We start from the raw sequence: 12,444 nt of genomic DNA on the forward strand, positions 1-12,444 counted from the left end.
CCATAAATAACATGCCTATAACCAGTATACTGCTGTTAGTGTTAAAGGTGCCTATTTTCATGGTTCAGATTACCATGCTTAGCCTTAAACACAGAAAACATGGAGTTAAGCATAAATATTACTCCCAGACCTGACTGGAAGCTCCTTCTAAACTTGCCCTGACTTCTATAATTCTTAATGTTTTTCTTTTCTTTTTTCCTTTGGAAATCTGAGGACGGAAATCCTTAATTATATTTCTCTCCTACCTGTCTTAATACAGAGATTCTCAAAATTCTACAAAGTTATATAGCTTTGTAACCTTACTTAGAAGTAAACGCTTCACGTTCACTTCACATGTTTAGACAATGGCTTTTAGCAGAATCCTTGCAGGGAGAAACAGTGAGGTAAAAGAACAGAGTGCATCTTTTTTCTAAACCCTAATTTTCTTGCTTTTTCACTAAATACCAGCATAAATTCAATGGTTAATTCTCAGAATTTAACTTATGTAAGCATAACTTCTTTTTTTTTTTTTTTTTTAGACACGGAGCCTCAAGCTATCCCCCTGGGTAGAGTGCCATGGCATCACAGCTCACAGCAACCTCCAACTCCTGGGCTCAAGCGAGTCTCCTGCCTCAGCCTCCCAAGTAGCTGAGACCACAGGCGCCCGCCACAACGCTCGGCCATTTTTTGGTTGCAGCCATCTTTGTTGTTTGGCGGGCCTGGGCTGGGGATTTGAACCCGCCACCTTAGGTTTATGTGGCTGGCGCCTTAGCCGCTTGAGCCACAGGTGCCGAGCTGTAAGCATAACTTCTAACAGCATAATTTTACACAGCTTATCGGAACCTTCTCCTTCAAACAATTCTTCACATGGCTTCCTCAACACTGTGCTCTCCTGTTTTTCCTTCTCTCTCACTAATTATCTGTTGTCTTTCCTTGTTATTCCTCAGTACCTTGACTTGAGGGACCCCACTGAATGGGGATCCTTGAGCTTCCCCTCTTTTATATTTATGTTCTCTTCCCAAGTAATCTCATACAATTTGGGCTTTAAATACCATTGGGCTCGGTGGTGGTGAGAGAGAGTCTCACTCTGTTGCCCCAGGCTAGAGTGCTGTACTGGCACAGCTCACAGCAACCTCAGACTCTTGGGCTCAAGTAATCCTCTTGCCTCAGAACCACCACACCCAACTTAAATACCATTTTTTTTCACTTCTGATTCCTTACACTACATCTTCAGAACTGAACTACTAACTGTAATCTCTAATTCTGAGTTGGTATTTGTACTTGGATACATAATGGGCATCTAAACACATTTAAAAAAAAGAAAAACCCTCCAGATCTTTGCCCATTCCACTGATACTGCAAGTATTCACCAACATCCAGTTTTCCTCTCCTCCAGGCCACAGGAATGGCCACATGACTTATTCTGGCCAAGTGAATATGAGCAGAAGGACCATTTATCACTGCCAACCTGGGCCGTGGAAATCCCATTGGTGGTTCTCCAGTCTTTCTCTGGGCTGTGGCAACTGTAAATACTCTGTGTTCTGTCCAGATGGTGTACCTACAAGATGGTGGAATCTCAACCAAGCAGGGTTCCTTGGGATTGCCAAAGATCTTCCCAAGATCCACATGGGACATGTAGCAAGTGAGAAATTTTCAGGGATGCCAGCATATCCCCCCAGGCTAGTAGTCCCTAACTGTGCTTTCACAAAGTCCTCTCCTCTGTATCAGCAACTTCATCTTTTCAGCTGCTCAACTAACCTTGGTTGCTCCAAGCAGCTGCTCCAAAAACCTTGGAGTCATTCTGGCCCTTCTTTTTCTCTCACACTCCACATCCAATTATCAGCACACCCTATACTTTCAAAATACACCCAGAATCCAATCACCGTTACTGCCTCCACTACTACACTGCTTCAAAAGACACTGATAAGAAAATGATAAGACAAGTTACAAACTAGTAGAAAATATTTACAAAGCATATTATCTAATAAAGGACTTATATCCAAAAAATATAACACTCTCACTGCTCATCAATAAGCAAACAAACCACCTAATTTTTAAAAATGAGCAAAAGATTTAATTGACATTTCATCAGTGAAGACACATGGATAGCAAATAAGTGCATGAAAAGATGCTCGACATTATTAGTCACTGGAAAATGCAAATTAAGTTAAAACCACAATGAGACGGCACTACAGACAAATTAGAATGGCAAAAATTAAAAAGACTAACAATACAGACACAGTGTTGATCAGGAAGTCGAGCCCTGGAGCTCTCATTCACTGCTAGTTGGAATATTAAATTGTGTAACTACTTTGGGAAACAGTTTGGCAATTTCTTTGAAAGTTTTAAACATATGTATGTGGTAAAACAAGAGTGCTTATATATTGATCAAAACTGTCCATAGCAGAAGCTACTTATAGATCTATCATTACTTAGAGATGATTCTTGTTTAGTTGAGAGGTACTAAAATCTGTATCTATGAGATGATACAGCCATTCCACTCCTAGGCATTGACAAGGAAATGAGAACATCATGTCCACTTAGAGATTTGTACACGGATATTCACAGTCAAAAATTAGAAACTGCCCAAATGTCCATTAACAGGTGAATGGATACATAATTTGTGGTATATCCACACAACATACACTACTCAGCAATAAAAAGGACTGAACTATTGAGAAACACAACCTAGATGGATCTCAAAATAATTGTGCTGAATAAAAGAAGCAAGACGGGACCAAAAACAAAGAAAAGAATATACAACATATGATTCCATTATATAAAACTTTAGAAAATGTAAACTGAACCATAGTGACAAAAAGCAGGTCAGTCAGAGCCTGGAGAAAGAGAGTGCTAAGAGGAGCAGAAGGATGCCATGTCAAAGGGACACAGGAAACTTCTGAGGGGGACAGTGATATAGTTGGGATATTTGCCCCCTTGTTACCTCATGTTGAAATGTGATTCCCCAGTGTTGGAGCTGGGGCCTGGCAGATGGTATTTGGGTCATAGATCCCCCCAGAAAAGCTTGGTGTCATCCTCTTAGTAACGAGTTCTCACTCTACTCATTCCCCTGAGATCAGAATGCTGAAAAGCCTGGAATCGCTTTCTCTCTCCCTTGCCCCCTCCTCTGTCTCTTGTATCCTCTCTTGCCATGTGATGCTCCTGACCCCCTTTGCCCTCTGCCATGATTGGAAGCTTCCTGAGGTCCCCACCAGAAGCAGATTCTAGCACCAAGCTTTTCGTTCAGCCAGCAGAACTCTAAGACAGATAAACGTATTTCTCCTTTTTTATTGAGACAGAGTCTCACTATGTCACCCTCGGTAGAGTGCCATGGCATCACAGCTCACAGCAACCTCAAACTCTTGGGCTTAAGCAATTCTCTTGCCTCAGCCTCCCAAGTAGCTGACACTACAGGTGCCTACCACACTTGGCTATTTTTGTGTTGCAGTTGATTAGTTGGACAGGGCTGTGTTCGAACCCACCACCCTCAGTATAAACCCCTTTCTTGGGCGCTGAACCATAAACCTCTTTCTTTTTAAATTACCCAGAAAGGTAGACAGATATATTCACTATCTTGATCGTGGTGATGATTTCACCAGGGTACACATATGTCAAAACATTAAACTATTTAGAATCATACAGTTTACTATATGTCAATGATACTTCAACAAACCTGTTTTAGAAAAAATATAGCAGATATTCAGGAAGTATTTTTGGAAAGCATCAAGTGGATGAAAATGAAAATAAATGTTAAGAACACATAATCCTAAACCTGAACTGAATTGGGAACCCATTATATCTTCCCTCATTCAACAGTTCCTCTTCTGAATGAGACAGTATAGGATGGAAAGGAGGAATAAGCTATCATAAAAGACGGGCTCTTCATATGGAGTTGTAAGGCCTTTCAAAGGAGAAAGAACCACCTATAAATAGTTTCTGAAATGGGCAACTGCTACCGAGATAAACAATACAGTTCTTCTGCCAGTCCCCTCAAAGCTGGGTAATTTCTTTGGACTCATCGTAGAAATCTGGCCTGATTTCTCTTTTTTATATGATTTTCACTTGCCATTAAACGCTTTGAGTCTCTTTAGCTTATTAAAATTTTTTTTTAGAAATTAAGGATTGGCCAGTAGCGTGTGTCCTCAGTTTATGAGTCTTGAATGAAGAGTCTCTTTCCTGAGACTCTTATGTCCTTTGTCTTCCAATTTCCCACTGAGGTAGAAAAATTCACCATCTCTATTTTTTTTCCTCTCCCATTCTCTTCTCTTTGAAATCCTCAATTTCTGGCTTGGCACCTGTAGCACAGTGCTTATGGCGCCAGCCACAAACACTGAGGGTGGCGGGTTTGAACCCAGCCCGGGTCAGCTAAACAACAATGACAACCGCAACAAAAAATAGCCAGGCGCAGAGGGAGTCTAAGGCAAGAGAATCGCTTAAGCCCAAGAGTTTGAGGTTGCTGTGAGCTGTGATGCCACAGCACTCTACTGAGGGCAACATAGTGAGACTCTGTCTCAACCCCCCCCCAAAAAAAAATCCTCAATTCCTCTCATTATGATCAATCTTAGCATCATCCTAATAATATGAATACACCTGCTTCTTTCATAAGCTGCTATGGTCATGAGTCTCCTGTTCAAACTCCTTCATGTTCAAAGCCCAAGTTTTTATCAAAATAAATGCTCAGCATGCACTTATGCCTAAGCAAAGTTAGCCCCCTGGACTTACCTCATTTCCACCAACTGCCTTGGTTAAAATCACGGCCGAAGACACAGGAGGAGGCATGCAACCTACTGTCTGTAAACTGAAAAATAAAAGAAAATCCAATTGTAAGTATTTTCAATTATAAACAGATTTCCTTCCATTTATTCTAAAGTAGCAGAGCTGAGCAAATGAAAATAGGAGAGTATTTACTGATGCACGTGTCCTGTTGGATTTAGACAATTCTATGTGAGTCAGCAGGCTTGGAAGATGCTGCCAATACAGGAGTTCTATGCTTTCGTTCCAGGCTTGGGTAATTTTATTTTTTAAGTTATTTAAACTCCAATTACATAATTAAAACAATCAAATTATAATGAGTATAGTCATTGAAAGATAACCAAAATGGTTAACCATTTGGTAACTGTATATAAGCTTAGGTTATTTTCAGGTAAAGTAAAAATCTTTTCCTGCTGGTGTGAAAGCTCAAGCCTATAGTCCTGGCACTCTGGGAGGCTGAGGCAGGAGGATCCCTTGGCCCAAGAGTTCAAGACCAGCCTGAGCAGGAGTCAGACCTGTCACTAATAAAAAGTAGAAAAATTAGCCAGGGGTTATGGCGGGTGCTTATAGTACCAGCTACTCCAGAGGCTGAAGCAGGATTGCTTAAACCAGAAGTCTAAGGTTGCTGTGAGCCAGGCTGATACCACAGCACTCCAGGAGTAAGACTGTAACTCAAAAAAGAATAATAATAATAATAAAATCTTTACCTTCCACTTTTTGTGTAAGTCAGTCTTTTGGTAAAATTTAAAACTACTTCCAAAGTTCAAAAATACATAATAAAACCCAGCCTACATTTTTTATTTCTGTCTATCAAACAGCATTTCTCAAAACTTTCATCTCATAAAAGACATTTTCATGTTGTAATACTACATATCACAGAAACAGGCACGACACAATCAGATACTTCTTGCATTCAGACTGTGTAGTAAATTCTAGTATCTATTCTCAATCTGGTTTGTATTAAATTAGGTACATATTCCCAAGATCATACATCTATTCTCTCAGATTATCTTATGTTTAAGACAGAAAATAAATTACCTTATTTCAACCTTATACTTAAGATAGAAAATAAATTACCTTATTTCTATCTTATTTTTAAAATAGACAATAAATTGCATGGCAAGCAAATGAAATAAATTATGAGTAGTAAATGCAAGTACTAAAAATAAAAAAAAGTTAAAATTCATATAGAATATACCTTCCAGGAGATCAAATAACTGGTCTAAGTGAAAAGTTCATACAGGGCATAGAGGCCAGAGAGCATCTGACTTGGATTTTGAGTGGATACGATTACAGATTAGGTTGACCCTTGCACAACGCAAATTTGAACTGTGAGGGTGCGCTGATAGGTGGATTTTCTTCCACTTCTGCCACCCCTGAGAGAGCAAAACCAGCCCCTCCTTTCCTCCTTCCTTCTTGGCCTAGTCAACATGAAGACGATGAGAATGAAGACCCATAAAATAAATGGTCCACTTCCACTTAATGAAAAGTAAAATTATTTTCTCTTCCTAGGCTTTCCTTAATAACATTTTTTCTCTAGCTTTAAGAATACAGTGCACAATGCATACAACACACAAAATACACGTGTTAACTGCTTATTTGTATGTAATATTATTATTACATATTAATAATAATAGGCTTATAGGTAAGGCTTCTGGTAACAAGGACGCTATTAATAGTTAAGTTTGGGGGGAAATCAAAATTATATCTGTATTTTCAACTGTACTAGGGATCAGCTCCCCTAAACCCAGAGCTGTTGAAGGGTCAATTGTACTTTTATTCATTTTTGTAAGAACATACCGTCTAATCTTAATGCGATAAATTTACATTATCTCTGAAATAAGAAAAAATGTTTTAATTCATTTTGATTGAAGCGTAAGAAAATGTTTTATGGAATTTCCAGCTCGATTCCATTCAGTATAACATAGTCTTCTTTTAAGGTCTATTTTCCCAAGTGACATTCAAGTAGTCTATCCTATTATGAATTCCTAATCTCCGAGCCTTCCTTATGGACCACTATTATCATCCCTACTACTTACTAAGCATTTACCAATTGTAATAGTTAGTATTCTAGATACTATATAGGTATGATTTCATTCATTCCTCAAAAGTATTTAAGATAAATACTATTATTGAGTAAATTCTCATTTTATTCCAAATTGAAGTTAAGAGAGAAGTTAAATAACTTGCCCAAGCTCACAAAGCGGGTTGTCTAGGGGTAAACTTTTATTCCGACATCCAGGGTGAAAGACTTACCTAGATCTCCCTCTCCAGCCTCTGTGCCATCTATTCCTCCTACCACCAACACTAGAAACAGATTCTCTCAGATACTCTGCATATCTGTAGCTCTTCTAACCTTTCTCTCACTTATGACCTCTTCCCTTCTATGTACAAAAAAGAGAATCTATCTATCTCTCCACCTTTAAAAAAAGTCTAAACTATATACAGAATTACATGTGCCTTCTACGGGTAAGGATCCTATACCAAGTATTTAAAAAAATAAAAAAGAAAGAAAACAACATTAAGACATTCTTGCCTTCAAGGAGGCAGAAGAGTCAATACACAAATATAAACAACAAAATTATTACTATTGTCTCCTGAAGATACAATACAGCTTTCTTCTTCTTCTTCGTCTTCTTCTTCTTTTTATTTTTTTTGACACAGAGTCTCACTATGTCACCCTGGGTAGAGGAATGCCGTGGCATCACAGCTTACAGCAACCTCAAACTTCTGGGCTTAGTTAATTCTCTTGCCTCACCCTCCCAAGTAGCTGGGAGTACAGGCACCCGCCACAACTCCCGGATATCGTTCTGTTGCAATTGTTATTGCTATTTTAGCTGGCACAGGCTGGGCTTGAACCTGCCAGACTCAGTGCATATGGCTGACACCGTAACCACTGAGCTATGGGCACCAGGGCAATCCTACTTTTTTCATTACAACTCTCTGTTGACCTTCTTTAAAGAGTACTCTCCCTCCAAGGCCCCACACATCTTTTTCTCTTTACTCCTCTAAAATGGAACTTGTACCCCTCTACTAGTAAAAGTTGCAACCTTAAAAGTAACTGAGACAACACAGGGACAGGACTCAGGCCAATGTCTAACCAAGGGAGGCAACACAAGACAGCATGACCCAGCCTAATTAACTTTAGAAGAAAACAAAAAATGACCTCCTAGCCACTGGAATTCAGCTCATACCCATAAAAGGAGAGGCGCCCACAATCTGTCTCTTGAGTAATGTTTTCCAAGATGACCAAAGCAAGATGCTGGCATTTGCTGATAAGGAACGTGGCTGCAAAGAAACCAGACCTATCTGGATCTAACAGCCTCAAGCTAAACAGAGGCTCACGCTGGCCTTACCCTTCTTTTCCCTGATTCTTATCTCATTTTAATGCTAAAAACCACACTTGGGGTGGAGATTTAACATGTTAATGAGACATACAACACAAGTAATAAAACTACGCAAGCACAAGAAAACCCCACCTCTACCTAGACCACATCACCCTTCTCCTGCCTCTTTATAACTCTCCCCTCCTGGAGCCAGACTCAGGATTTTTCCCTTGTGCTCTTTCCCTGTGTTCAAACATGAGTCTCAAAAAAGCTTTGCTTGTGACTCCCACTTCGCCTTACTAATGTCTACTCCACGGAGAGCCGACGGGCCTGCAATAGTAACAAAACAGTGATCTCCAAACCACCAGACCCGAAACCCTTCCCCGTATTCATTCTGGGCACCTTCTTGCTTCTCAGGGCCCTGTTTTCTTGGTTCCCTTCATACTTCCTCATTATAATTTGTCTTCTGTCTTTTCAACTTGCCCATTCTGGTTGTCTGCTGCCTCTCCTACTTCCTTTCAAATTTTATTTTCAACATATAGGAATACCACGTACGTAATATTTGTTAATTATACCTCAAAAAAAGCTAGAAAAAAAGGAAATAGATATCCAATATTAGACATGCTTAGTTTGAGTCAAGGCAGTTATGAATTTGGGAATGGCAGCTAAGGCTAAAAAGGTAAATTTGAAAGTATGAGGGACACTACACAAATTTCGATATTCACAGAAACCAAGAAATGTAAAATCATTTTGATGACCACCTGTGCTTTCTCAATATGGTCACTGTGACAGTCTGTGCACCTTTGCATTCTTGTAAACCACTTGTGAAACCACTCTTCTCACTCATTTCACTTTTGTAGATGTGAACAGCTTCGACAGGGCTGGAGAAACTTCTTCCACGTACACCCTTTTTTACTGTGGGGAACAGGAAATAATTACGTGAGGCCAGGACAGGACTCTGTGGACTCCAGGAACTAAACGGTGATGTCAGCTGTGTCAGTGGACACACTGTCCTGGTGGAAGTTAGTCCCCTGCACTCCTGTTCTTATCTGCTGTTCTTAAAGCGTCCCAAACCCTTTGGGTAGACAGACTGCTGAGTACCACTGGGCAGTGACAGTCATTTGTTCCTGCAGAGGAATGAGTGCAGCATGACTGCTTTTGGAGAGGAAAGGTGCTGCCGTTTTCTTCCCAACACTTCAGGGCCACTTTACCTTTGTTGGTGGATTATCATTAGGAAAAGAAATCCACATTCCTGATGTTTATTCTCTGGACCAAATGGCAACTCCAGGTTTCATCACCAGTAACGATGTCAGAAGAGCGTCTAGACTTCCCTCCATCCGATGTGACCAGCGTTTCTTCACACCATTCAACATGGATGTGCTTTTGTTCATCTGTCAAAGCATGAGGCACCCATTGGGATGAAACTTTCCCAACTTCAAGATAGTCGTGCAGGATTTTAGACACCACCAGTGTTCCAATCTGTAGTGCCACTTCAGTGTCCTTAAACGTCACTAGATTGTTTTCACCAGCCATTTCTCCACAGTAGCGATGTTTTCCTCAGTCACAGCAATTGCTGATGCCCACGCTTCTCCTTGTCTTTCAGGGAAGTTTGGCCTTTTCTAAATTCTTGAAACCACCAAAAAATTGTCATGTGGGAAGGAGAAAGGTCTCAAAGCCTGTTACAAATGCTCAAAACTCTGAGACTTCTTTAACCTACTTTTAAAATCATAGGGAATTGTCGTGCAAAAGTTCTCTCTTCCCAGCCACATAGCTGATGCCTGAGTGCCTCTTGGATGGAACAAATGAAGCCGTCCGCACAACACCAGTAAAGTGAGCAAGCTGAAACTTGCCTGGGTATCAGAGAGGATGCTGCTGTCAGCTGTATTGCTCAGAAATGAGATCATGGACCACAACACGGTCTCTCTCAAAACTTTCATGGTGACCTTCATACACCAGGTTGGGCAATCAGGTTCATGAGCTCATTCTAGAAAAAGATACTCCTTGCTGAATATCACTACAGTCACCTTTAAAGTCCTCCCCTTGGGAAGATATGCCCCAATGCCAGTGCCTCGCCTACCCTGCAAAGAAATTTAGGAACTCTTTTTCTGGAATGACCATCAGAGCTGTCACTGTATGGCACACAAAAACCTGCAACAACAATAATGAACACCACTCAGCAAACACTGCCACATGTTGATATAAACACAACTGTGAGACACTAATACACCAGAGTTATGAAACCTGCCAACGTAAGCACATGGTGGCAAGTTCACAAACCTGATTTTTAGACCTCGTATGACAACCGCTCTGATGGTCATTCCAGAGAGTTCCAAAATTGCTTTGAAGGGTGGACCAGGCACTGGCTTTGGTAAGGAGCTCCCCAAGGGGACTACTTAAAAGGTGACTGTAGTGATATTCAGCAGTGAGGTATGCAGCAATTTTTCTAGGATCAGTTTGCAAACTTGTCAGACCAATACATGTGTACATTGTGAAACGACTACCGCAATCAAGCTAATTAACATATCTATCACTCTACAGTTGTTTGGGGGCTTGTGTGTGTGTGTGATAAAAACATACAAGATCTAGTCTCTTGGCAATTTCCAAGTATATAATATACTATTATTACATATAGTCACCATGCTATATAATACATCTATAGAATGTATTTATATAATTTCTAAAAAATCGATTTCCTCTCTTTATTAACCTATTTCTGTGAATGGGATCAGTTTTTTCCCAAAGATCCAGTTTGAAACTTTGGAGTTATATGTGATCCCACTTGCTCCTCAAAAAGCAACCCATCACCACAACCAAGTATGCATTCTTCCCCGTAAATGTTGCCGCCATTCCCATTTAGATGCTTTTCATCCCAGTCTGGACACCCACAAATGCCTGCTGAGTGTTTACTCGGCCTACACTCTGTCCCTTTCACACAGCAAGGCAAGCAAGGAGTATTGTTCAAAACACCTTCATTTCAATGACTTAAACCTGATTCTGAGGCAGGAGTACGCAACTCCCTCAACGTAACATACTAAGTGGGCATTTTCAAACTGGGGAGTAGGACAGAGACAAAACTGAGCTAAAGAAAAGCTTTCTCTAAGTGAACTAGAGCAAGTGTATACTCCTTTAAATTTAACAGCTTAAGGTGAGAATTATATGCTTGTTTTATTTAGCATACTGAGATTCCAAGTACTAATCTTCTAACAATAAACCCAGGATAATGCTATCAGACTCATCTTCCTTCTGGGTCACTTTTTAACATGTTGTTCTCCGGTTCAGCACTTTTAGGAGCACCCTCTCTCTCTCTCCATCTACAGCTTCAAACTCAAACTCCTCGGCCCAGTAGTTCAGGCCTCTGCAAGCTGGTTCCAAGAAACTATGTACCTTTGTCTCTCACCACTGCCTCATTTGGAACTCTCAACTATAGGCGTGCCCAACCTTTGGGGAGCTGCTTATTCTTTACTGATTCCACCACTCACCTGGCAACCCACAAGCTTCTCCATTTGGTTGATTACTGTCCTACATCTGTATGTGTGTGTGTGTGTATATATGTGCATATATCCATATACCAAACTAGGCTGGAAGTTCCCAGAAGACACTTCCTATTCCTTGAATGTCCTACACATGGCAGACAGTCAGTTACTGTTGGTTCCTGATAAGCATAAAACATAGTTGCTGTGTAAAATGATGTTACATTTATGTGGCATTTTATGCTTTTAAGTGAAATTTGATGTTTATTCTTTCAAACTCAATCTAGCCAAAACAGCACTGTTAATTTCCTCCTCTCTTCCTAATCTATTTCCCCCTCCATTAGGTAAATGATGCCACCGATTATCCCGTGGGTCATACCTAGCACCCAAAAGTCACCCTTGGTTCTTCCCTGTCCTTCTCATTCTAAATCCTCTGTACCCAGGGGCTCTCAAGGCTCTACTCTGAACTCCATCTGCACTTCTTTCCATTGCACTGCTACCTCACCACACCAGTTCCACATTGATTTCCTAGATTCTTCTCTATTCTCTACGACCTGCTCTCCACACAGCAGCCAGGAGAATCATCTGCAAATATAAACCAGACCACTCACTCCTTCCTTTCAATTACTCCACAGTTTCCTGCCACCCTTAGAATAAATCCGAATGCTTTACCAAGGCCTGTCTCTGCATTCTAGGCTCCTGCCTACCTTTCTGCTTCCAAGTCCTATTATTCTTCCTCTGTATCACGAAGTCTGGACATCATGGCTGCTTTGCTAACTCTGCAACACACCAGGCTTGATTCTGCCTTGGAGCCTTTGTACATTCTGTTTTCTCTGCCTAGAAAATATTCTGCCCCAGATCTCTACAATCTACATTAATCACCACCCACCCAACCATTTCCTTTTCTTTTTTTTTTT

At 40.6% G+C, this 12,444-nt stretch overlaps 1 protein-coding gene across 3 annotated transcripts in view; it reads right to left on the minus strand.

Annotated features, from left to right (window-relative positions):
* Positions 1–12,444, minus strand: part of SLC10A7 (solute carrier family 10 member 7) — a 298,910-nt gene that overhangs the window by 269,087 nt on the left and 17,379 nt on the right. For all 3 annotated transcript variants that reach the window (XM_023513454.1, XM_003790202.3, XM_023513455.1), the window contains one exon: positions 4,702–4,777. In XM_023513454.1, coding sequence (XP_023369222.1) covers positions 4,702–4,777 — 76 coding nt within the window. The remainder of the gene's footprint in view (positions 1–4,701; positions 4,778–12,444) is intronic.

Source organism: Otolemur garnettii, unplaced genomic scaffold (assembly GCF_000181295.1).
Source record: "Otolemur garnettii isolate 467f Iridium unplaced genomic scaffold, OtoGar3 scaffold00041, whole genome shotgun sequence".
NCBI lineage: Eukaryota > Metazoa > Chordata > Mammalia > Primates > Galagidae > Otolemur > Otolemur garnettii.